The 27,700-nt window shown below is 28.2% G+C and overlaps 1 protein-coding gene across 4 annotated transcripts in view; it reads right to left on the bottom strand.

The window, feature by feature from the left end:
- Nucleotides 1-2,637: 2,637 nt before the first annotated feature.
- The window catches only part of LOC123290961 (oxidative stress-induced growth inhibitor 1-like), a 56,959-nt gene continuing 31,896 nt past the window's right edge, over nt 2,638-27,700 (bottom strand). For 2 of the 4 annotated variants that reach the window (XM_044871352.1, XM_044871356.1), the window contains exons 2-6: nt 8,514-8,604; nt 6,751-7,031; nt 5,276-6,257; nt 4,806-4,963; nt 2,638-4,252 (exon numbers count right to left, since the gene is read on the bottom strand). In XM_044871352.1, coding sequence (XP_044727287.1) covers nt 3,788-4,252; nt 4,806-4,963; nt 5,276-6,257; nt 6,751-7,031; nt 8,514-8,604 — 1,977 coding nt within the window. In that variant the 3' untranslated portion in view covers nt 2,638-3,787. Of the gene's footprint in view, nt 4,253-4,805; nt 4,964-5,275; nt 6,258-6,750; nt 7,032-8,513; nt 8,605-10,222; nt 10,433-27,700 lie in introns of those variants that run through there. The other 2 variants (XM_044871353.1, XM_044871354.1) reach the window with 2 other exon arrangements.

Consider the following 27,700-nt stretch of genomic DNA (forward strand, 5'->3'; position numbering starts at 1 on the left):
TTAAAATACATATTTTAATATTGAATTCAATTAAAAATATTATTATTATTTTTCATTATTTACGCATGTGATAAATATTTATTATTGTTCATGAATGAATATTGTTTGGTTACATTTTTGTGTGTTTATTTATCTTTTATCTTTGTCTATTTTATTGTTTTGTAATTAATAGTTTACTCTCTCTTTTGTAATTTACATGTGTAATAGTAATTTATAAACATATTTATGATTTTTTGATATGTAAAAATCAGCTGTGCTTTGTTCTTTGTCAGTGGAATTGTACCGATTTTCCATCAACTCGATTGTTTTATCATAGAGAACACAGATTATAATTTATTACATAAATAGATAGGTAACTCTGCTTTACATGAAATGTTGTCCAAAAAGCCCCCTGGAGTAAGGCACTTACAGTAAACTATTTTTTTTAAATGGTGGGAATTAGGTACTATTTGAAATATTTTCTATTCAGGTTATCAGTTTTTTTTTTTTAAAATTTTTTTGTATTTATTTGTCTATTTAAATATTGTCTATTTATTTTGTATTTAAATAAAATAACAAATATTAATAAAATAATAATTTATTGCAATATTTGAAATAATATAGCATTTATTTTAATATTAACATTATTAATAACAATTAATTATTAGTTTGATGTAAGTTAAATGCAATGTAAAACCATTTTATTTCGTTAATAGTCAATTATAATCACGAATAAACAATAAACTAATGTAATCAACACAATTAACAAGACCTAAGCGCTAAAATAAACTCAGTAATAAAAAAATCGGAAAATAATATAAACACACCTAAAACAACTAAAAACAATTGAGAATACACACAAAGAAATTTAACGAATTTTAATGACAAGAAAATGAATTTTGAAAGGCGTATTGTTTATTTATTTAAAAATATATAAAATATTGTTTCCCCAACAACCATGGAAAAACGAGTGCCGGTCGCTTGTTATGAGTTTCATTATAGGAAAGTATAATTGCCATGCTTTTAACTAACGTATATTAGTTTTTCCAAATTAATTTTAAGAAAATTAGCCTTGTTACATAATAAAGCATGATCATGTTAGAAACGCTAACTTTAACAGCTCAAATCTATAAATTTAACACCGTAAGGCCACGTGATTCAATATTTTGAGCACGGCACCGATCACAAGGTTCACAATGAAGTATTATGAACGAACGTGAGTGATCTGAAGAACAACAATTCACAAATCCGTTGGTCAAAAAAGCGAATTAGAACAAAAAGAATTAATTACAAGTGCAACGAAAGACATATAAACAGCCGACGTCTATGATTAAATATATCGACAAAAATTTTCAAACGAGCGCGGCAAGTTACGCGACTGCAAATGTCATTGCTCGGCATAGTAAACCTTTTCAAGAGGGAGAGATTTTGAAGGAAGTTTGGTTAGCATGCGCGCCCTCATTTTTTGTTGATTTAGACAAGATAAGATAATTTAACGCATCGAAGATATTCTATCTAAAAACACAATAAGAGAAAGAATCTTAAAACTGTCCGGAAATGTAATAGATCAATAAAAAGTTGACATTAACTTCGCTCCCTTTATATCGCTATATCTTGACGAAAGCACTCAAGTCACTAAATCCGCAGCTGTTTTTCCTTGATATTGCGTATATATTTTCCTCGTTTAGCTGTTTTTCCTCGAAATTGCGTAGGAAACGTCATTAAGGAAGAATTAACTGCAAATCCCAATGTCAAAATTGGCCTCATTAAGCATTTCTTTAGAAAAATGGCACGTTGATACATTAAGCTTCTCCACGTCTGATATTGATAACTGGGAGTTGCAACCGTCAACTGGCGATAATAATTCGTACTAATTAAAATCAGAAGAAGACCTTAATTCAGTAGTTACAATTTCGACTACCAGATGGCAATACTTGCACATACCATTTTTTAAAGCCAATAAAAATATTCAAATTCAAATCACATAAATCCCTTCAACTAACGATAAAAATTTGTACTAATTAAAACAGGAAGTGAACCGCTTTTACAGTAGTTCCAATTTAGACCACCGGATTACTTACCCTTTATCAATAAACTAACCTAAGTGTTGCTTAAAGCTTAAATCTATATGAATTTCTATAAAATGGTATGATAAATTATCCTGGAAATCGGGAATCATAAAAGTTAGGAATATATTATTAATATTATTACATTAAAATATAAAAAAAAAAAGAGTTGTAAACTTATAAAAAAATAAAATTTTATTTCTATGTAAAATATTAACAATATAACTATTTATATAACAATTGTACTACCGAATATATATTTCTAAAATAATTAATTAATAATTTTATACAAACTCATAAAAATAATTTAAAATAGAAAAAAAATTGTATAAAAAATTTCACTAAAATGATGTGTGTGACATTACCATTTTTTTTAAATTCTCTATTTCAAATTTCCAAAATTTTAAGTAGTATTTCCAAAATTGTAATATTTTTTATTACTATTTATGAAGATCTATTTACAATAAGTCTATGATCTAATTTTTCAGTTAAATTCGTGTAAAATTTTTAAGTGGAATCACAATCTAAAATAATCTCTAAGATCTGTATAAACTAGATCTAAGATTAATTTTCTTAAATGATTAAATTTAAAGAAAATCATTTGTCTTACTTATTTTTAATTTCGTACGCTTTAATAGTGGATAAACATTTCAAACGTGCCTCAAACAATTTTCCAAAAAAAACGTACAATTCTAATTTATCCATTTACGAAAAACATTTCACATTTTTTAAAGTCGAAATTCGAAACTTTTCATTTCAAAAACTTAATTATAAAAATACTTGCGTACGATTATCGCCTTTTTTTAAAAATATTTCCGTTCCCGGCGCTCATTGCAAACATTTTAATGTGAAGTAATTGCATTCGTTTTCAATATGTAAACGAGAAGTTACTATTTCTTTCATCGGAATTCGAGAATAGTTTTTAACTGCTATTTACAGAATCACTCCGAAATTTAAAAAAAATAAATTTGAAGCTCTTCATCGATGTAACACAGTCAGGACGATCTGGGTACCAGGCCACTATAATGTTAAAGGGAATGAGGCAACGAACTCCTTGATACGGGAGGGTTCATCTCATATGCCCCTGACTGCCTGAGTCTGCCCTTCCCATAACAAGATACTTCGTAATTTACCAAATCAAGGAATGGCTACGAAACCAGGCCACTATAATGTTAAAGGGTATGAGGCAACGGACTCCTTGATACGAGAGGGTTCATCTCATATGCCCCTGACTGCCTGAGTCTGCCCTTCCCACAAAAGACTCCTTGGTCTATGGGTGCTGGGATCCATTTGCGATACCTCTCTTATGTATTATTATTATTATTATTATTAACGATGTGAAATTTGTTTGCTCTTCTAGACCTGCTAAAAAAGATTTTACAAATATTATATTCTAACATAATAATAATCTGTTGTCAACACATTGATGACTAATACTAAAGTTTGCTGTTAGAACCGGCAACGGAAACATTAAATCTCATTTTTAACATTAAAATAATTTCACATAAAAAAATTAAGAATCATAAATATATATTTTTTTCAAAAATTTATCCTATACAAATAAAAAGATCTTTATAAAATTTTCAATCACACACAAAAACACATTATAAAAAAAAATCTGCCACAATCTTCGCAACCAGACGCAAAATTGTAACCGATCAGAGAGAGAGAGAAAGAGATAGAGTGGAGAAGGAATGATGTAAAACGAATCAATTGTGCATCTGCATTCATTTCTTTTTTTTCTAAATTATGGAATGACCACTATCTTGAGAAATTTCACTTTCATCATCAGAATCATCATTGATACTATCCGGATGAAGTGTTTTAAATAAATCGGATGCAGTTGCTAATGCACCGCCCGGTATAAATCGTACAAAATTATCACCTGCCAATGGACCTAACGCATATAATCCATCAGTATTTAATACTTTATGTGTGAATGGGTTAATATCGACAGGATTTGTTTTACAATCGATTGGTGAATTCTTATTAATACCTAAATTAATGGTTTTTGGTAAGAAATTTAAATTTGGTCGAGAGCCAATTAATATTGCAATAAATGATACTTTTTGGGTACTATATATACCGGTTTTTGTATTTTCAAGTGTGATTTCACGTGTTTTTGAATTGATATTTATTAATTTATGTTCCGGTAATGCTGTGTATAATGGATAGGTTCCATTTGTATCCGACATCATTCGATGAACCTGAAATTAAAAGAAAAATTATTAACTTCTAAAAGTACACTCGAGCGGGAATCAAATCCATAACTGAAACTCCCCACCTGCAACTTCTGGTAACCCAGATCAGCGCTCAAACAACTGAGTCACAAAAATAGTAGATAATTATAGTCCTGTCCTGAGATGTTTATTGAAGCTTGTGTCTGGCAGCCTTGAGTCATTTCAAATAAATTCGTCAGCTTCACAATTCCCTGGAATGTTCCTGTTTTCCGGTACACATACCAGGTTTACTTTCATTTGTCAGCTCATTTATGAATATTCGGCAGTACTGTGCTATTTTTGAAGTTAGGTAGATCGAAGTGAAAGATTTTAATGCCACTTGGCTGTCGGTAAGGATAGTAATGTCGCTACACATGAGAGTGTTCAGTCTTATACATTCACATATCTCGTAAATAGCCATTACTTTCGCTTCATACACGCTACAGAGATCGAGCAGCCGAAATGATAGCAATCCCACAACCTACCTTATCTTACTCTTTAACCCAACCTAATCGAAATACTTGAAAATAATTTATATTACCTTATGATATTCCGGATACATATTTTCGGGTAATTGCTTGTCAAGACCAACATTTTTTCGTCGAAAAACATGTAGTACTGATAACGATCGATTTCGTGCAACAATCACTGCATCAGCCGCACTTAATCCAGCACCAACAATTAAAACAGGATCTGCAACTAGATAAAAAATTTATATTATTGTAAATATTCTATTCATATATTTATGAAATTTTTCTAAGGAATAACTTTTACATTTAAACTTTTGTTCTAACTCTAACGGTTTACAAGATGGTTATTTTTTTAACAATTTTTTTCATAGTGTTTTTATTGTTAAAAATGCATAATTTTTGAGTTACAGGCTCTACTCGACCTATATTTTCATAAAAAATTATCAAAAAGCATTTCTATTTTTCATGAAAAAGGTCTATTTGTGATAAAATTTGCACTGGATTTATCCTAAAAATAAAAATTTGCATAAAGTTTACTAACCATTACGTTCTTCATCGGTCATCCCATCAAATGCTAATTCTAAATCACGTAAATTATGTAAAATAAATTCAGGATTTTCATCTTCACCATCGATACCTAAACGATTTGGACGATCACTTGAACCTGTCGCTAATACAACAGCTTTCGCAAAATAAATAAACGTTTGTCCTAATTGACAATCAAAACCAGTTATTTGCCATTTATAATCACAATTATTTTTTTCATTCTCCATTATCGTTTTTTCATTATTAAATTTTTGAGTTTTCCTATGACGTAATAACTGACAATAACTATTATTATTATTGTTATTATTATTATTATTGTTAATGTTTTCATAAATATTATTGTCTTTAAAATAACAGAATTGTGTACAATTTAAATAATTACGTTTATCACATGTAAAACTTTGAGATCTATCTAAAATACTGCATACTTCTCGAAAATTCTTTTTCTTCTCTGGTAGAGAATTAAAGAAACCACTATCGTTGTTATTATCATCGTCTGAATATAAATTAAAATCATCATCTTCGATACAACTTGCACTACGTTTATATTTTGTTTGTTGACAGCATTTACAACAAATTAAACGACATTTTCGATTTGATTTCTTTAACGTACACATACAATCCGTACAATTGTCCGATGTCGATGATGAATTCAATGTTGTATTCGAATTAAAATCTTTTAATGCGTTATTATTATCCGTTGTACCTGTTGTTAATTTCCGTTTACATTTTTTTAGCATACGTATTTCCGTGATGATTGTTTTGTTACGGAAATATTTTTCTAAATTTTGTTGTTTCACATAATCTAAGTAATATTTGGCCACGTTGCCAGCTGATGTTCTAGTGCCTGTTGAATTATTTGGATATGGTAGACCTGGCAATGCCATCCATGATCCTAACGATAATGTTAATATATGTGGATCCATAAAATGCCATGATCCACCTGGTGGACCTTTACCTAATACTACATGATCGATCTGTAAAAAAAAGAAAAAGAGAAATTTAATATTATTTGAATGAAAACTTCTAACTTATTGCAGTGGCGTAGTTCGCCTTGGAGGGTTCCATAGGTTCCTGTTTTAATTTTGAAAAACTTCTGTCAGCTGTTGCCAACACATATACCGAGACCGTACGAGACACCGGACCTCTGTAGCCCGGGAAATGATGGAAATATGAATTCAAATAATCGCCAAACATTATGGAACTTTCCAATCAAAATGTGGCATATCAGAATGTTTCTAGATTCAAAGAGATATATCAAATGGTGATATACAGTTTGCTTGCGATTCTCAGGATCTTTTGAAAGTTTCCAACAGCTTTTGCTTGAAACTTCAAGTCATGACTTCAGTTTTCGAGAAAAGGACTGCAAAGTGGATTTTAGAATATTTTAAAAAATAATTAATAATTAAGGATGTTATGATAGTTGAAGGGATTCTATTGTCTCTCTCACTCTATCGTTATCTTAGTTACCTTTTTATCTGTATGATGTTTCCAAAGTAATAAACTAGAATGTTGATAACCTAAATCAGCATTTGGATGTTCTAATGCATCAACCAATAATGATACAGGATTTGCACTACGCCCTTCAAGACCCGTTGCTAAATGATCTAAATCTTGTTCCAGTAATGATTTTGAATGTGATATATATTGCAATCGTGCTGTTAATAATTCATCTGGATGTGGTTTTTGATTGTAATACGGAAAATTTCCATCTAATATGTACGACAATGCAATACCACTGGGTCCATTGCCTGGAAATAAAATTTTTATATTACTAAATTGGAAATCTCACCTAGATTTTCTTCACCTATTGCCAAGGTATTGTTGCTAGCAAAAACCGTAAAAGTAGCTTTTAGAATCATAGAAAACAAAAAATCTAGAGAAATAAAAAAAAAATTTTTCTTAGGAACTTTACCATTTTCTAGGTATTTTTGGCATTTTTAGAAATTTTTTAGAAAGAGTTCTCAGGTAGTGAGACAAATGAAGAAAAAAGCTACAATTCTAAAAAAATTGAATGTATATTAATCATTTTAGAGCCAGTGGCTGACAGACTCATGAATTTTTGTCTAAATCTCTATATTTTCGGCATTTATTATCTTATACCTGATAAAGTGAATTATTTAATCATTGATAAATTAAAGTAAAATTTATTTTCTATAACTTTGATTGTAATAAATATTTCCACTTTATATTTAAAATTGAAGCTATCTGTGTATAGATCAGGATAAATTACACAAAAATTTATATTTACTGTTTTGTTGATGATAAATATGTACATTTAATGATTCAGTGAGAGCTTAGTCAGCCAGCGTTTTCGGAAAAAATGATGCGAGTTGAATGAGACAATGAGTTGAAATTTCAATGATTTTAAAAGATTTTCGCCTTCAAGCAGAACAATTTTTACTTGAGTAGTCTTGTCAAAACATCTTTTTAAAAAAAAATTTGGGTGGGGATGGTTAAAATGGAGCATCATACACGGAGAAAAATGGATACCAAAAATTATGAATTTTTATTATGCTGTCGACCGAACTTGAAACAGGAAAACAAATTAATGAATGAAAAACTATTGTCTAAAATAAAAATTATTGTAAAATTCGATCGATCCGCGAGGAATTTTTTGCTTAAATTAGTATTAGGAGAACATCTTTTAAAATAGTTTATATAAAAATAGTAGTTCTGAATTATCTGTTGTTTCTACTTAATAATGTTTTCAATAATGGTATTTCGTTAGAAATCAGAACATAATAAGCTTGAAAATGAGGAGTAAAACATGGAATTTGGGAAAAGAATAAGGAAGATAAGGTATGGAACTAAAAAAAAAGGGGTGTTATAAGTTTGACCGCTATGTGTGTGTGTGTGTCTGTCTGTGTGTCTGTGGCATCGTAGCGCCTAAACGAATGAGCCGATTTTGATATTTGTTTGTTTGGTTTGAAAGGGAGCGTGTTCTTAACTATTTTCAAGTGCGATTTTAGGGTTCAGTAACCGAAAATTTTTTGTAAATTTCACTTGTTTGGGAATTCAACTTCCTGTTTCAAGTTTGGTCGACAGCATAATTAAAATTCGTTGACTTTTATCTCCATTTTTTTCCGTGTATATACAAACACACAGTTATACATACTTTTTACAAAGGATGTAAGAACATTAATTCCGAACTCCTATAACACAGATGGCATAATCCAGAAAAGGTTTATATATATTTCCTTTATCCTTAAAGATATAATATCCTTTCTTACCTATGATAACAACATCCTTATATTCAATATTTGTTGTATCCTCACTTAGTTGAACATTTACATTTTTCATTGCGTGTGAATGATTTTCGTCCTAGAAAAAAAGAGAAAATTTCCTTTAATAAAATAAATATCTATGTATATAAGAATAGAAGCTGACTGATCGATCAATGCACAGCTGAAGCCGCTGAGTCTAGAAATCTGAAATTTTGTACACACGTTCTTTAAGTAACGTAAGTGAGCACAAAGAAGGGATTTTTGGAAATTCATCCCCTAAGGGGAATTTGATGAAACACGGTGGTTATGGTAATTTTGATCCAAAAAGTATAAAAATCAGGTTAATTTAAGCATTAGATGCAGAGTTTTATCGAAATTGGAGATTAAAAAAATTTCTCGATTTTTTGCAATTTTTTTAAGGGGTACCCCTTTGAAAAAATCAAGAAAAACGAAAAAAAAATTTTGTTTTGGAATTTGGTGAAACTCGGTGGATGGGGTAATTTTGACCCAAAAAGTATAAAAATCAGGTTAATTTAATCATTAGATGCAGAGTTTCTGAGATATCGCAATATTTGGATCGATTTTAGTCCGAATCTCAAAAACTATTCCATCAGTCATCAAATGCACCCGATTTTTGTACTTTTTGGGTCAAAATTACCTTATATAATGAGTTTTATCGAAATTGGAGATTAAAAAAATTTCTCGAATTTTTTGCAACCTTTAAAAAAATCGAGAAAAACGCAAAAAAAATTTTTGATTTGGAATTTGATGAAACTCGGTGGATGGGATAATTTTGATCCAAAAAGTATAAAAATCAGGTTAATTTAATGATTGGACCTATAGAAAGTTACAATGCCAGCGAGTTTCAAGTTCCCCACCAAAAAATTAAAATCCATAAAATTGTGAACAAAACGGAGAATAAGTGAGGGCTATTACGTGATAGTCTTTGTTTTTAAAGGAGAAATTGCTCAGCAAAGCGGGGCGAGTATCTAGGGGCTAGTTCATAATAATTATTTCGATTTCATAATCAAGGCAAGAAATATGCATTTTAATAAAATGAGGAAAAGTAAATATTGATTGTCCTTGATTCATCCTAATAAAATGATAATATGATAAACTGTTTTTTTCATAATCTATTTTTAACAGTTAGAGTAAATATTTAAGATGTCACGGTTATCTATAAATATTTGTTTGTACTGTGTTACTTCCCTGCAAAAATAAAAAACAATGTATTTATTACTACGAACTCAATTACTAAAATTCGCATATTATTATTGGGAAAATCATTTTGCCATACGACCACTGGTGGCTTAAAATAGAACTACGATAACAAGCTTAAACTGGATTTCAGGACGCGTTGAATTAATCAATGGATGATTAGAAACTATAGTAATTCACAACAATACTGTTCCAATGCCAAACGCATTTTCATCACTATCTCTAGATGGGATAAAATAAATTGGCTCTGTGTCAAATTTGGGACGTGGTCTACCCTAACAACGAGTAAAATTTGGTCAATTTTGAGACAGTTAATGTACCTTTGTATTAAACATTAAAGTATAGCAAAGTTTCCAAAGAATTCACTATTGTATCGAATCTACAGGGGTAGAAAGTTGCAATATATTGACTTGAAGGGAAGAATCACGTCTGATTGGAGCCCCCTCTTATGCTAACACAAAACTATGAAAATAAATTAGAACAAAAATTATGTTTACCAATGAAATAGAAAAAATTATGGTGATCGGTATTTTCGATTTATCCAAGCTAAATAGTTTTCTTCAAATGCGTCGATTAGTTCTTGGCAGTAATTCCAAGTATTACTTACCACCCACAGTCGCTTGTACTTTTTAGTTTTGGTTACACAAATCACTAATCAACAAATATCAAACATATGTAAATTATTGTATTCGTGTCCTTGCATCTAAGTTGCATAGAAATTAAAAGTTAATGTGTTTTATTTGCTAAAAATATCTTAATATTTATATACATTTGAAAATTTAATTTTGCTAATAAAATAATAAGTATTAAGGCTTATTAAATTCATAATTAATTACTAATGTTTAATTCATTATGACACGGATTAACTAAAAAAAAAAGAGGATATTGATAATATATTAACTTTGCAAAAACAATTTTCTAGCTAATTAATTACGTAATTTATGGATAAACTAGCATGATACCCACCCGCTTCGCTGGGTTTAAAAGTAAAGACCCACCGCATTAAAGCTTTAAACTTCCTTGATCTTATTTATCCCTCTACCATAACACTCAAAACAGGGATAGGGATTGTTTTACACAGCTAAAAGTATATGTACAGTTTTCAATTTACAAAAAATGTAAAATAATCATCTATCATATATCGTTCAAACTTTTTGCAGAAATCTTTAAATTATACTTTGCAATGATGTTCATAGATGGCACAGTGAAATTTAAAAACAACCATTAATTTCTATAAATATAGCTCATGTGTTATTCTGATGTATGAGCTATATTATTGTAAAGTTTTATTAAAATACATGGAGTAGTTTTTGCGTAAAAGTATAAAAATAAAACAAACTCACTTTCACATTCATAATATATAAGGATTACAAACACGGATTCAGAGAGTTTTAAGTAATTAGCGCTCCAGTACACTTTTCATAAAAAAATTCGAATATTTCATAACTATAAGGTATCAAAAACATCTCGTGCATGAAGTGAATAATGAATAATTCAGGGTAACAAAGCTTAATTAATAAACAAAACTATTTAGCTCACATAAAAAGGTCACATCTTAAAAACTTTTCATCTAATCGTTAAATGAGTTCAATTTTAAAATTATTTATGTTTTTTAAAAACCAACTTCATTTTTCTATTCGTGAAGTGAGAATTCTTCATCTGAAGTAATAAAAAAAATTTAGCCTGATCCCTTTCTCTATTGAGACGGTTTGCGTTACTCATATTTGCGTTACAAGCTGCCTAAAAATTTTAGTTTGATTAGTATTTGATTACTCTTGGTCCTGAATTTATTTGGAGTTAAATGTTTCAAATCAGTACCTGGCTTAGTGATCATTCTCCGAACTCATGATATCCAGTACAATTACCTCTTTCCCCTCCGCGATTAAAATAACAATTAAAAAACATATTACGTATAATCTGTAGGCGAAAATTATTGTATAACAAATTTAAATAAATAAAAAATTGATCTTGAAAATATTTTGAGGATATTACCTTGAAAATTTTTGGCATCGTCATAATTGAGAAATAAACAAGTTTCTTTTTGTAATCATTTCATAGTTGAAGACAATATAATATAAATCTATAAATCAGTGAATATAATAAATCGTAAAATAAAAATTTTTCAGGGTCAATAAAGAACTTTGACTTGATATCTTGGTGTGCGAGGGTTTCACTAACTTACATTGGAAATAAGTCATATAATAATGTATAAAGTATGGATCTGATAAATTATATTGTAATGTATGCATAAATACAGGATGATTTATCAGATTTCATACAACATCTGGCATATTAGTGGCTTACGTTGCAAATTTTGAGGGTGGACTCTGTTAGAACTTGGGAAAATTAGACAAAAATTACGAAATTAACACAGATGCCATGCATTTCTTTTCTTTAAGTGTATGTTATGGAAAAATACACTTTAAAGTTTAATGTAAGTTTACATAGCTTTTCATATGACGTGACGTAGTACCTTCAAAGGATGTATAATTTTAAAGAATTTATTTTACAAAAATATTAATAATCCTTATATTTTATAAAAATTAATTTTGTGTTTTGTTATCTTATCATCATGATTAATCATTAGTAACTTTTATCCAACCGATTTTTTTCTTAGCGGACAAAAGCCTATTGATCGTTTAGTTTTCAAAATAACAATAAACAAAGATTACTTTTACGTGAATATTTAGTCTAATCTAAAAGTGAATTAATTATACAAGTGACAACGTTGTTCAATTTATTTAGGTGCAATGAATGAGTAGCAAACTTGTATCAAAATATTGACAGATTTACTTCATTAATACAACTATTTAAATAAATTTTTTTCTTTTTAAGTTATCGAGTTCTGTCTCACTCTGATAGAAATACCTTATAAGAGAAATCGAAATTATATATTTAGGTTTCTTAATTAGTTAACCATCATAAATCAACTTGACCCGTTTTGAGGTGTGTAACCGTGACTGAATAATGTATTATGCCAAGGCTAAATAATTCTTAGCTTATTATTAATGATAACAATAATTATTTTAAAATAAATTGATGATTATATGCTATTTATTATTTACCTATTACATTGAAAAAAATGAATTTTAAAAATTACAAACTTAAGGTAATTCGAGCGAAAAGGTAAGTTTAGACTTGTGGTTGATCTTATTATCTATCAACTTTGATGATGAATTTTGTTATAACTTCATGAACATAGACGAAAAATAATAATCAAATTTTTCGATATTTGCCTAGGTTTTCGAAATATTGAAAGCTAAATAATTAAACAAAAATTTCGATATTTTGAAAATTACTCCAGATATCGAAAAATTGTTTTCTTAGTTTTCGTCTTATATTGTTAAGTTATAACATAATTCACCATCAAAATTGAAAAAAAAAAAGGTTTTTTAAATCTGCGTCCCCACTACCGTGCTCATACATCCTTCATTAATCGAGCACAACGGTTTTTAATTGTTTTCAATAATTTATTAAGGCTTTAATCCTCCACCGATTAGTTTTGAAATGAAAACATATCATTCACCTATCATTTTCCCATAAGACCAATGTTAAATATGCCTTCATTGGAAGTCATTTATTTATTGAAATAATCGGGCAACCCCCATCCCCCTAAAATTTTCAGGATTGATTTAGACTTAATCGAACTTCATATCAACAAAAATTAAGCCTTTTATCTAAAATATCCCTGATGCTCGTACGTCCTTAAAAGTTATCATAAATATTTTTAAAATTATTTTGTTATTTATAAAAATTTTATAATAAAATTAACAGGAAACGCTTTAAATTTCATTTCCGAGTTTTAAACACCATTAGATATTATTATTGAATTGATAAAATATTATAACAATTGATTATATTCATTGTCAAGTGATTTATTTGCAAAAGAAAAAAAAAATTAATAAATAAACGTTTAAACTTGTTGAAACTTGTTGATGATCGATCATTGAATTAAACATATACAGAATTTTGATTCTTAGAAATATAAAAAATATTTACTTTATCAATAAAGCCGTCGTGGTGCGTATGACTTATAAAAGCCAGATCAATCATTAAAAAAAAAAAAGTTGACACTTGTTTATGATTATGGATTAAATTTAAACAGATTACATAAATAAGTCATAAATTATATTAAAATTTATCTTCGACAACTTTGCTATAACTTAAAACGAGTCAATCGTTACGAAACATGAAATTCCAACCCCCTTTTTTTCTTCTCACTGTCAATATTAACAATAAATAATTGCATTTTCTATTCACAGATAGCGCTCGTAAATTAAAATTTAACAATAGTTCTATTTCTGATTCACAGATGGCAATTTATTGCCATTCTACGTAATCAATTATAAATATTTATAATTTATATAATGTTTCAATTTAAAGCGAATGAAGTTTCATTTCTATCCTGGGTCCCTCAACCCACATATTTTTTCATTTACCAGATTGATCGGCTGATAGACATGGGACGGTGTGTTTTGAATAATTTTAAATAAGTAAAAAAATTTGTTAGGAGTTTTTATGAATAAGTAAACAAGTTTTTTGCTAGACTTGCATGCTTCTGTGGAAGGAATTTATAATGTAATTCTGTCTGTATGTTTTACATGAATGTAGTACACATTGCATAACTAACTGAATTATTAATATGAAAAATATTGACATTTTAAAAAAAGGAATACTTTTTATGTCTAACATTGCATAAAATAAAAAATGTTTTTAGAAATTCTACATGCCTTGAAAAATTAATTTTATAAATAGGGTGCTTTATTTACTATCCTCAGTAAAGTGTTTTACGAAAAAATTCTCCCCGAATAAGAAATGAGGTGGAATTTTACAAAAACCTCGAATTTCTTATCATTTAAGAACTTAAGCTGAATTTTCAACAATTTCAATAGCTAAGCTTTCGTAATATGTCTCTCTCCAAGTTGATAAGATTTTACTCAGGTCATTTTCCACCAAAACGATCCATTAAAGAAAAATTTACCTTAAATTAAAAACACGGGAAATCATATCTAATAAAAATTTATAAATTTTAACTTATGAAACTTCTTTTTCTTTATAAAAAAGAATAAAAAAAACCCGATTACGTAAAAGTAACAAATAACAAAAAAACAAATCCACTAATCTACATCGGGACTTTAACAGTTAGATCCATTATTGGGAAGATTTGAGTCGCCCTTAATTTTTAATGTGCCCCGATTGTTAAAGTCGCTATGTAGATTACTGGACTTGTTTTTACGCAGTCGGGCTTTTGGATTTTTTAAGTTTCTACTTTTTAGTTAGGATTTTCAAATACCCATTTAATGATACTACAATATAGTTCGTCTAATTTTCGGCTTAATATATATGGCTTTTGGTTATCGCCATATTGCATTTTGATTACTGTCATAGTAAAGGAAGATTAGCTTTGCTCTCTAGAGCTCGACAAAAGAACAAAACGATAACACTCTCCTTTGCGTCGCGCAATCGGGTAATAATGTAAAAGTACCTACAATTAAAGAGTATAGTAATTTCTGAATCACCAGTATATAACAACTCCAGGAGTCAAATGTGTAAATGAAAAGTAAAATTTGAATATTACGTCTACATTACATGATCTTTTCACATGAACAAGTGTCAAGAGCAAAAAAATGTGCAAAACATATGAACTGGAAATGTTTTTAAACAATTTATTAGATCATGAATTTTTTTTGAAACAAATTTGCTTAAAGCCTTATACAACCTCTATGTACAAATTTAAATGTGTTTGTAGAGGTGTGTTGTTTATCATACCACATTATTCGATACGGTATCCACACTGAAACCTCGAAATGATTTCCACTTTATTACTTTGTAATTTATTAAAAAGTGTAACAAATTGAAAGATAATTTTTTGCAATTGTTGTAAAACTATTATGTTAAATTATTTTTAAAGTACCTTAAGAACAGAACCAGTGGCGTAGCTAGCCTTGAAGGGGCCCTGTATCAAAATTAGCTGGAGTCCCAATTGAAAGTTTGGACCCTTTTCGATTTTAAAAGAAGTTATTTTGAAATAGGATCATAATTACATAGTAATCGTAAAATTGACATAACACTTCCAGAATCAGAATCATGGGTGATTATATAATGGTAAAGTAAATATAACATTAATTACACGATGCAATACATCTCTCCAGGATGTAATCTTACTATTGATTTGACCTTTGCAATAAAGTATCGATGGTATTTCCTTGTAACCAATTCTAATAAGATAGGGATGAATTAATATGCTGTTGTGAGCTTTCATGGTCAAATATACATTGCGTACAATTAGAACGGAGGCCTCTGTAGCCCGGGAGCCCCGTATCATTGATACGGCTGATACGGCGGTAGCTACGTCCCTGAACAGAACAATTAAAATTACTTTTAACACATATTGAATAATGTCGGTATAATAAAAGAAACTTGAACAAAAGAAATATAGGTAATCACTGTATCATTCAATTTTTTTGAAATTGAAAGTAATGTTTAACCTTGAAAAAATAACCTCTAATTCACATATAATTACTAACCATATCAACAATAATATCGAAAATATAGAAAATTAAACAAATAAAAAAATATATCGATTTTCCGATATAATTTATGTACCTACAATTAGGAGGTAAAACTTGTTGTATTGAAATTAATTTTAATAATATGAACTTGTAAAAACTGTGAGTAGAAGTCAGGGTTAAAGTCTTGTATTCATATTCTTATGCATATCTTTAAATTTTATTAAAGATAGGAAAATGTGAAGTTGTAAAAAAACCGAGGTTTTAGTGGTTAGAGTATCCGGTGTGATGATTTTGGTGGTTAGAGCAATCTTGGTTTTTTCACAAAACTTTTTTCATATGATATCATCGAAATACTACGTAAGAGTGAATTTCTTTAGCAACCGCAATGAGGATTAGCATCGGCTTCAAAAATTACTTGTTTCGCAGGGATTCAATCAACCTTGTATTAAATTTTTAATTCATTTCTACCTCATAATTCTATTTCGAATCCTATTTTAGAATTGCATTTTCTAGTCAAAAGAAAGTTCTAAGATATCCTTATTATATTTCGAGTATAAAAAGATACACCATTTTTTAAATAAAACTAGGTAAGATATAATAATTATATGATCTAAATCCACCACTGGATGGATACATAGAAATATTGCGTTAACATTACTTATTTATTGTTCAAATAAATGAAAATCAATATTTATTCTAAACTATAATGGATATCGATTTATTAATTAGCTAGGTATAATTACTATTGATTTTTTTTTTTGTTTAACAAACAATAAAACGTAATTTCCTTAAATTTTGAATTAAAAAAAAAAATTATATAAAATTAAAACATTTTATAAAAAGAATATTATTATTTTCAAACAAAAAAACCAACATTTTTTGGTCTGAAAAATTAGCAAATTCGTAGATTCCAAAAATCATATTTTCAAAGGTTTTTCCACAAGGAATTAGTTTTTTTATTTTTGGAACATTCACAATAAATTAAGGTTGATCGGACATTATGGAAAGTTATAGAAATTTGAATTATTGATATATTATTATTAATTGCTAACTCATTAAAATAAATTTTTCAACACAAATCTGACAGAGTTTTATTGTAATTAACCACTAAAAAATGAAATTTTAACATGTTGCGAATAGCAAATGTTGAATGAACGCATATTTTTCGATAATGTTTTCATCTTTTTTATAAATTAAAAAGTGAAAAACTTCTATTTTAAAAAATAAAATCTTATATTTACGTTAAAATTTAATAAAATTAGTCTGACGGATAGTTTTGTAAATATATTAATTAAGATAAAAGATAAAAAAATTCACGAAAATTTATGTCCGCCAAGATCGGCAGTGCCAAAAGACTATTATTGATTATTTTTAGTAAATTAATAATTACATAAATCTGATTATTAGTGTTAGTTATATCTAAAAAATAATCAATTTATAGATAAAAGTTTTTAATTTTTGATTAGATTGTACTATAAAATTCCAATACACTCTTCACGCTCCAACCACGTGTAAAACGCTATTATCAACTGTTATACAATTTTCATGCAGATATTTTATCAAATTGATCGATCTTGTTTAATTAATTAACTAAAAACTTACAAAAAATTTAATCCGAATAATTAAATTGGATTTACTTAAATTAACAATAAACTTATATATCCTTGAATTTGCATTACAATATATTTAATGAATTTTATTTACAAAATTGCGCATTAAGATATTTTTTATTAAAATTAATTGATAAATTTTACTAGACTTGGAGACAGAACCACAAAGTTTCAAGTCATTCAAGTTATACCAGCTCAGTCAATAGAGACGTGGCTAAATTATTTGTTATTTTAGTGATTACTTAGTTCGAATTCAGCAGCAGTCTCAAAATTATTATTTTTATCATACTTTTTTTTATAATTTTTCACTCTTGCTGTAATTACGAGTTGGATGTATAAGTATGGCAACCGTTTGTAAATCGAATTATGTAATTATTGAAAGAAAAATGATGGTCATAACGCAGGTCGTTGAGGATTCAGTTAATTTTATTTTTTATATGTGAATTTAGAACTAATCATTTTCCAACAGTAATTATCGAAAAAATGAGCATATTCCACTTTTTCGAAGATTCCAAATAGCCACTATATTACCGTAAAAATATCGCTTTGGAATCGCTATATTGGAACTATATATTTGGAACCGTCGAAAAAATTTAGTAGTATGATTTTCGTGAATGACTTTTCGAAAATGATTAGCTCAAACAATTAGAAATCATTCTTTCCATTTATTAAAGACCATCATTTTCCTTTCCATTATGATATAATTCCATCTAATAAAAAATCGTAGCATATTACTTAAAACTTTTGTGCCTCTGTCTCCAAGTCTATATTACTTATTTGTATTTATACAACTAATAATTAATAATACTCTTTAATAGCTAATTAATTCATTAAAAAAAAATCAAAATAATTTTCCATTAAAAAAATTGTAACTTTAATAATAGTTATTAATAACGAAAATCTTTATTACTCAATAAAAAAAGATTTAATAATAATCTTAATACATAACAATAATTACAGAATAACACTTTTAATGTTTTTCTAGAAATTTCATGATAACTATTGAGATTAAAATATAACTTTCTAAATATAATAATTAATAATTATATGTTATTTAATTTGTTTGCAGTATATTTGTTTTTTTATTGTAATAATAATAATTGGATGCGATTGGAATAAAAATGGTAATGATACAATTCTCATCTTTAGGAATTACTTCCCTATATATTATAAATGTGAAAGTAAGGATATTTGTTTGTTTGTTTGTTACGATTTCACGCAAAAACTACCGAATGGATTTGAATAAAATTGTACAACAATATAGTTCATACATTAAAATAACACATGAGCTATAATTTACAAAGATATATTTAAAAAAATTAAAATTAATCTGACTTTTTTGCTCCATCTTTGATCATCATTTTGAAAGTCAAACTGTGAGTTTTAGTGCAACTGATCCTTTTCTAACAACGTTTTATTATCCGCAAAACGGAGATTGAATCTTACGTTAGATGGAAGAGAGGCGGTTCGGAAAATCTTATGTATGCTTACGTGGAGGAGGGGATGTCCAAAATCGTCAAAATTATGCTTACGTCATTAATGAATTGCCCCTAGGATATTACCATTTACAAAATAAATATCTTACCATTTGTAAAAAAATTAAAAGAAAAATATTATAAATTTGATACATTTTGGCAAAACTGTATTAAATCAACAATGTTGTCACCAAAATACGTTTAATTTAAAAGGAAACATTAAAACTAAAATTAATTATTTAATATTTAAATGAACGAAAAATATCGTCACTAAGTTTGTAATCATATCAAAATTGAAAATTGAAGTACAATAGGGCTTGTCCACAATTTTTTATTACATTTTTCGTGAGGGGTCCTATGTAATAAATTATCCCAAATTTATTATAAATCGGAGTACTTTTTGAGGCGATTGATGACTATAAATCAATTTATAAACAACTAGCTGTGAACTACCCGCTTTGCTGAACAACTTCAATTTTAAATACAAAGCTTATTGTGTTATAACCTTCAATTCGTATGCCGTCAATTATCCTCCTTTTGTTCACAATTTGATCGGTTTTATTATTTTGGTGCTGAACCCTTATTTTAGGGTTGTGCCCTGGCACGCTTCGCTGTAGAACATTATGGTTGCATAGAAATAGGTGAGAAGTATCTAGTAAATTTTATGAAATTTGATAAATCCCCGATAAAAGATATTAACAAATTTTAAACGGCTACACTAATTTGAATGTAACTTACAGTTTTTCAATGTATATAAATACGTAAATATTCGATTGTTCATCCAATATTTTCAAATTTTATTTTCAGTGAACAAGCCCCCATGCAGTATTACGTAATGTAAATTCAATGAACTATACCATTTCAATTTATAATTTTTGCATATAAACAACAATTTTTAATTATTTATATTAATTGAATTGATATAATTGATATCACGTTTAATTTCACGTGTGTTTAGATACTACAAAATATTTATTTTGCAAAAAATAAAAATAGAAAATTCAGTGCATGAAGCAGATGATAATTTTAAAGTGGACTCCCGCGAATGCCACTATTCACGCGCAGCGTTGGGACATTCTGTAACTTTGGTTACATTTTGTACAATTATGATGGTTTGCAATTTATTATTTTGAAACACCCACAAATGAAGACAAGAGCATATCGAATGATGATTATATTTTAAAAAAAATATATACATTTTGTCTACGCCAGGCTCGGATTTCGATTTGAAAAGATTTGGAGACTGGTTTGAAACAAAACTGCTTCAGTAGATTTGGTTTTTAAAACTGGTGTCAGCCCTAGTAGATCTGTTGGTTAAGGCGTAATCAATTCCGTTCGCGGTATGCCCAGGGCAGCGAGTTCGATTCCCACCGTGACAACAAAAATTAACTTAATGGTATATGCATGAAGGAAGTGCACTCAGTCTTTGAAAATACTTGAGAAGCTGATAAATGAAATTATTAACGGAAAAGGTATCGCAATTGGCTCTACAGCCTAAGCGTGTCCTTCATGGACAGCCAATATAACCTAGCCTAACCTAAACTGGGTATTGCTGAACAAAAAAATTTTTTTAGAAATTATTCTTGGGTTTGTGAAGGGAATTAAAAAAATTAAGATTAGAAATCCTCAATTAAAAATGGTAAGTTAATTTTTGTCTTTCTGGAGGACTTAATTCGACCCTGATCAGTGTAATAATTCACCTTTGAAAAACGTTTTTATTTAAAAAAAAAACTGATACACTTTTATGGCAATTTGCCAACATCCTCGTAATATATGTAACCTGAATTACTTTAAACGATTTAATATTTCTATTACTTGGTCAGTGTTACTCAAACTTCATCATTGAAAATTGAATAGAATTTCTTTTTACAAACTTAATCATTATTGAAATTTATTGTATTTTTGACTTCAAGATAAATTATAATAATTTTGTATATTTAATATCGATTATTTATTTATTTTTAATGATTAATAATATATTAAATTCAACAGAATATTTAACCTTGTAAAAATTGAATTTTTGACGCGTCATTCCATTATAATATTAAAAATGTACCTTTTATTTGACTTTATGTAACTTTGAATAACGCATAATCGTTGAAATTATATCAAATAAAGGACCCCGCCAAACCAGAGGAAAATGGTTTTCTGTGAAGCTTTTTCTAATCCACCCGAAAATGTTTTTTGGATCATTCTAATCAATTAATTTCTCTAGTTAATTTTTAATTGTTATTTTCGGAAACGTGAATGAAATTTTCGGGTTAGATATTATTAGATAGTTGCAAAGATTTTTTAAAATTTTTTAAATTTCCACGATTTCCATAATAAAACTGGTTACATGTTTGAACAAATGAAAACAAACAATTGACTGAGTTAATCGTTGAAATACCATAAATAGAAAATGTTGATTACTCGATCACATTACATATACATACATGTCACACATATATAATACTGATATTCCCATATAAAACATACTATACAATTTGTGCGCATAATTTGCGCTCTCACGGATAAACAGTGTTGTTTACGAAAAAATGTTTCAAACAAAAGTTGTTTATTTTTTTATAAGGAACATTTTTTTTTTATAAACTATAAACTTTTGTTCTATCTCTAACGGTTTACAAGATGATCAAGACCTAATTGACCTATGTAGCTCATTTACGAACTCGACCTCGCTTTTTATGTCCTCAGCACGCTATAAAAATTTCAGCTTCATATCTCTTTTCGTTTTTGAGTTATCGTGATGACAGACGACAGACAACCGGAAATGGACTAATTGATTTTATGAACACTCGCATATCAAAATTTTGTTCATAGCATTTTAAGCGTTACAAACTTGGGACTAAACTTAGTATATCTTGATATATTTCATATACATGGTATAAAAAATTAGCAGTGAAGTTTAATAAAAAGCCACCTATACAAAAAAGATAATAAAGGATAAAAGACAAGCTTTTAAGCGTTCTATTGGGATTGAAAGATCAGTAACATCATCTCCAGAGTAAAAAATAATCTATTTTTGATGATTTCAGTACCAAGTACGAATATTTTTAACGACTTTGAGAAGTTTTATAGACGCAGACAGCAGACTTTAAAATATTTGTTATAGACATTGAATTTATTTGACAAAACAATTAAAATTTGTCTAAAAATGAAGTCATTTTAGTTCAATAAACTTACATAATTATTATTTAAATTATTCCTAAAATGTTTTATTAAATTATATAAAAGTTTTATGAATAAATTTATTATTTATTTTTTTAATAGAATAAATTCACGCAATCGAGGAAATGTAGTAAACGGAAAATAAATGAAAACAAATGTTTCTAATTATATGATTTTTCATGACTTCCATATGCAAATTACAATGGCAGATGTGAAGTTAATTCAAGCGTTTGCGATTGAATGAAATCGCTAAATTGTCATCCCTTATTTGTGGACATACCGTGGAAATAGTAGGGATAGCCTGTTGCCCTATCCTGTATTTGAACTGTTTAGACATTTAACTGAGTTTATTTGCCTAGGGCAGAGTTTGTTGTATTTGCTGTCTCTTAAGGTAGTTCCATTGCTCTTGAACTATTGTGTAACCCTCTTTTCGACAAAATTTAATTGATTTTTTTTACAAGTTAAGAATAGGGATTATTCAAAGTTTCGGTAATTTTGACGTAAATTGATCAAAATTGAGCATTAAATATCTAGACTTTTACACGGTCAAGATTTCTTGAACTTTAGAATTTTAATACCATGCCCTGTTGTTAGCCTGTGAAAAAAATTCATTAAATTCTGTCGAAAAGTGGATCTTACAATAGTTCAAACAATGGAACTACCGTAAGCTAAAAATCTCTGATGTGGCTGCCTTCTAAAATATAATCTGGTTAAGCTTATGTCTTAAATTATAACTTTTTTCGAAGAAAAAACATTTTATCGCACGCTAATATATAGCACAGGGCCGGCTTCTGAGTTTAAATTTTGCCGGACAGGAAAAAATTATGGGATACTCCGGCCAAAAACTCTGTCCAAGATTAATTTGATATCGAATTTCAACGGTAATTTCTAGAGTAAGCTAATCACAAATGATTTATTTACGATTAACTTAACATTTTGATAGAAATTAATTTTTGTGTAGTATTTTTTAACTTCCTCGAAAGTGCCGTCAAGATGTTTTTGAAAACAATTTATATTTTGTACACAGAGGTGACATAAATATTTCACAGCAGATGATTAAAATACTATGAACAATTCAATGCTTTGTATAAAATGATGTTCCGTAGACATTTTGGACAGACATCAACTTTTTTTAAGATGATTAATAAGTGAAATATAAAACTGACATGTATAAACTCGTACGACATTCGTATAAATCATTTCACACAAATATTCTTAAAGTTCTTGAGGCTTTTTACAAGCTTTTATTTAACTTGCAATGTTTGTATGTCTGTATGTAAGTACAGACGTATTTATGTATGATATTTGTATTTACAATAGAATGGGATTGAATTTAAAATATGAATTAATTGATACAAAATCACTGAAGCTAAATAAACAAAATCATTACTTCTATGAAAGAGATTGATCTTAGTTTAAAGTCATGCATTTTATTGATGAAAAATAAAATTGTACTTAATTGGAATATATAATCGTGTAAATAAAGCTAATCGATGAATTAAAAGAAAATTTCTTTGCGTTTGCTTTAAATATAAGATTTGGTTACTACGAACACATATCTATTAGTCTAGCAAATGTGTAGTTGTGTCAACTACATGAAGATCGTTGTTACTAATTTACAGAGATTTTGAAGTAATATTCATATATAACAACCATCGGTAGCCCAGTTGGTACAGCGGTGAACTTAAAACACTAAAGTTAATAATAATCTATAGGTGATTCAAGCCCGACTTGAAGAAATCTAATTTTTTTTAAATACTGCTCATGTGGCTGTGTCAATTACATCAGTATTTTGTTATAACATTTATAAGTGGTAGAACTAATCAAAAAAAGATTGATACAAACAACTGATGCGATTGTGTCAAATTCATCACTCAACTCCGTACGGTAGTTGTATCACAATTGTGGCCCTAATCACCATATTTGATCTCGCGATGAGGTTGAGACAACCTCATATCGATTGACAATTTTTTTTTTCAGTTTATTTTTTTAATTTTAAATAAATTAGAATAATTTTGAACAATATTAGTTTAATTTATTTAAAATGAAAAAAATAAACAGTGAAAATTTTGTATAATAATTTAGTTTTATTTATTTAATTATTTTCTACTTTTTAGTACAGTAAAATGATGGAAAATTTTCCAATCTTTGCACAGAAATATTAATTACTATAATAATTTTTCAATAAATATAATAATTTATCCAAGAATACAACAATTTATTATTTCAGGAAATAAATTCTTGAGGTTTGACCTCAGATATCCATACAATTGGCTGTCCACTTCTAGAATATTAGCTTCTTAATTGAGGAAGGAATTTCAATGATTCCAGAAGAAAATCGTAAAATTTATTGAAATATAATAAATATGATAACATTTCAAGTTCGTAACCCTCAGTTTTAAAATATTAATTGTGTGTACTTTGTGTCCATGGAAAATTTTGAATTATTCTATTAATGAATATAAAATTAATTTGTTATTTTTATTTAATTCAAAAAAATAAATTAATATAAAAATGTTGGTACGAGTAAAAGCAAAAAAGGTCAAACTAATAAATCAAAAAATTATGAAAGAATATTTATTATAATATTTTGAAAATATCATATATCTTTACATCGTCGCGTAAACATACATAATCATGTGCTACTATGGGAATAAAAATGGAAATGATTAAAAAAAAAAAAATATGAATTTAATTAATTGCATATTTTAAAAACATGCTGATAAAAATTTAAGAGGGGTCTGCGATACTAATTATATACTATATGTAAATAAGTAGAAAACGTTATCAATATTTCCTCCACATTAATTAGATAAATCAGTTTCCTGATTTCACCAAGAAAAAATGATTTTCTTGGCCTAAGACATTTTTACCTGCAATAATATTTTTGGTATTATTATTATAATAGTTTTGGAACTTATCTGCGCGTTCGGTGGATAGAGATAAAAGTATCCGACAACGACTAGATAAAAGATAAAATCGATTAGATAAAAAACAAGTGAAAACAAACATATGACTGAGTTAATTGTTGAAATACCATGTATAGAAAGGTATGAATATCAGTGCTTGCATTAATTTTTTTTATAAATAAGAAGAGATTAAGAAACCAAAGCAGAGTTTCAGAAACCAAAGAAGAGTTTAAGAAAGTGTTTCTAGAATTTTGTTGTTCGAAAAACCAATAGTTGAAGCTAGCAGCAAATTTTCAACTACCTATCTTTTATAGTTTTGAAGCAAACGAACACCAAAGTTTGGTCCTAAAATTTAAACTTTTAGAGATAGAACTAACGGTTTACAAGTGGGTCCTACGGACCCAAGACCTAATTGACCTTTATTGCTCATTTACGAACTCGGCCTCATTTTTTAGACGAATATGAATTTTCTTTTTAAAAATATTGTCATAAATAGTTTAACATTTATTATTTTCCTATTCTTTTAATGTAACAGTAACCTTTCTTAGCAAATGGTTACGCATCCGATCTCATTTCAAAGTCATGTATATAAAATATCATATTATCTTTGTCTTCGTAATATTCTTAATATCTTAATGCTTTTTGTAGTAAATAATAAAATTCATAGAAATTATAAATGGTTGAACAAGAATATAAACTCGATTATATAAGTTTCCCATTTAAGGATATATTTCCAAGAAAAATGCGTGAAATACCATCTTTAATAAGAATATGTTTATTTACAACCTCTTTTTTTTATTAAATTAACTATACAAGGTATTCCAAAATTACTGGATCAAACAGAAATGACGTATTTATTACGAAACTATAAGGCGGAAAGGGCTTTGATGTTTTTCGATCTGAAGAAAATTGTGTTAGCGAAGCAAATCTCTTGAGTTATTTGTTCGTTATTTAGTTCTTAATTGTGAAAATTTCTCGACTAATATTAAGAAAACTTGAATTTTTATAATAAGCTAAGTTGTAGGAAATAAAGTTTTCTATAATTTATTATGAGACCATTTTTCGCTTAGTTTAACATTTACTAAGAAAATTTCGTTCAAAGTTCTGCATGATAAGAAATTTTTTTGTGGTAATCACTATGTCTGTATTTATGTGAATGTCATACTGTATACTGTATTGAAGGAATAGACATTAGCAATAGTTATGGCAGACGAGTCAATGCAGTATGGGCATCAATCTCATACTGGGTTGGCGTTTTAGCGATGTCCACAATACTTCTGGTGGATAAGCTCTATTCTAGGCATGGGCGAGTTATTTTAACTCGAAGTCATCATTGTATTGTGTGTCATAAACTTTATTGTGTGTCTCTTTGTCCAAGTCCGCATTGCTCATAGAGAACGGAGCGAGACGTGTACACTTCTCTTCGACCTATCTCAGTGTCCCTAAAAGTTATGAGATGTCTCTCTGTCTTACTCGTATTTTAGGTCGTCACTGGTTAGGTTGTCACTGTCTTACTGGTATGTTAGGTTAGGAGCCCGAGGGCCTTCTATAAGTCACGTTTCCCATGCCTACTCTATTCAATACTTTAATATCATGTACGCCAACATAGATATTATATGTATCTGACACTATACCATACCAGCATTGTAGTAAACGCCATACATTTCTTAGCGTGAAGAATACAAAATTTAAGTTTTCCTAAAATTATTGAACTCCTTAGTCGTTAACGGTGTGTCAGATCCAAAAGCGTCAAATTCATATTTCAAGTTTCATCTAATACGAAAATATTTCATCAGCCAAGTTTCATAGTCCGCTAATTTGGAATGATAAAAGCGATAGATTGATAATTTTAATGAAATTAATATCAACATTTTTCAGATATTTAAAACAATTGATTAAAATAATAAGACATAATTAGAAATATTAATTAAAAGCATTAATAGCTTCAATTTAGTTTTTTTCATTAGCAAATTTAAAAAATAATTAGTATAAATAACATTTTAATTTTAATAATTATTAATATTTTTGAATGAAACACGTGACAATGAAAAAATGTTTAGGTAATATTAACAATAAACAAAATAAAAAATACAGTCAAACCTGGATAAGTGAGAGTAATAGCCAGGACCCGTCATTTAAAAGCTCCCAAAACCTCTATTAACGAGAAACAGAAACCTCTGTAAGAGAGAGTCGTTTTTTCCTCATAGACCTCCATCAGTGGAGGAACTATAGCTACAATAAACTACATATTTACTACATTCGTACTTCCTGTGACTTATTATTGCTGCGTACCTCTATAAG

This window comes from Chrysoperla carnea, chromosome 1 (genome assembly GCF_905475395.1).
Source record: "Chrysoperla carnea chromosome 1, inChrCarn1.1, whole genome shotgun sequence".
Taxonomy (NCBI): Eukaryota; Metazoa; Arthropoda; class Insecta; order Neuroptera; family Chrysopidae; genus Chrysoperla; species Chrysoperla carnea.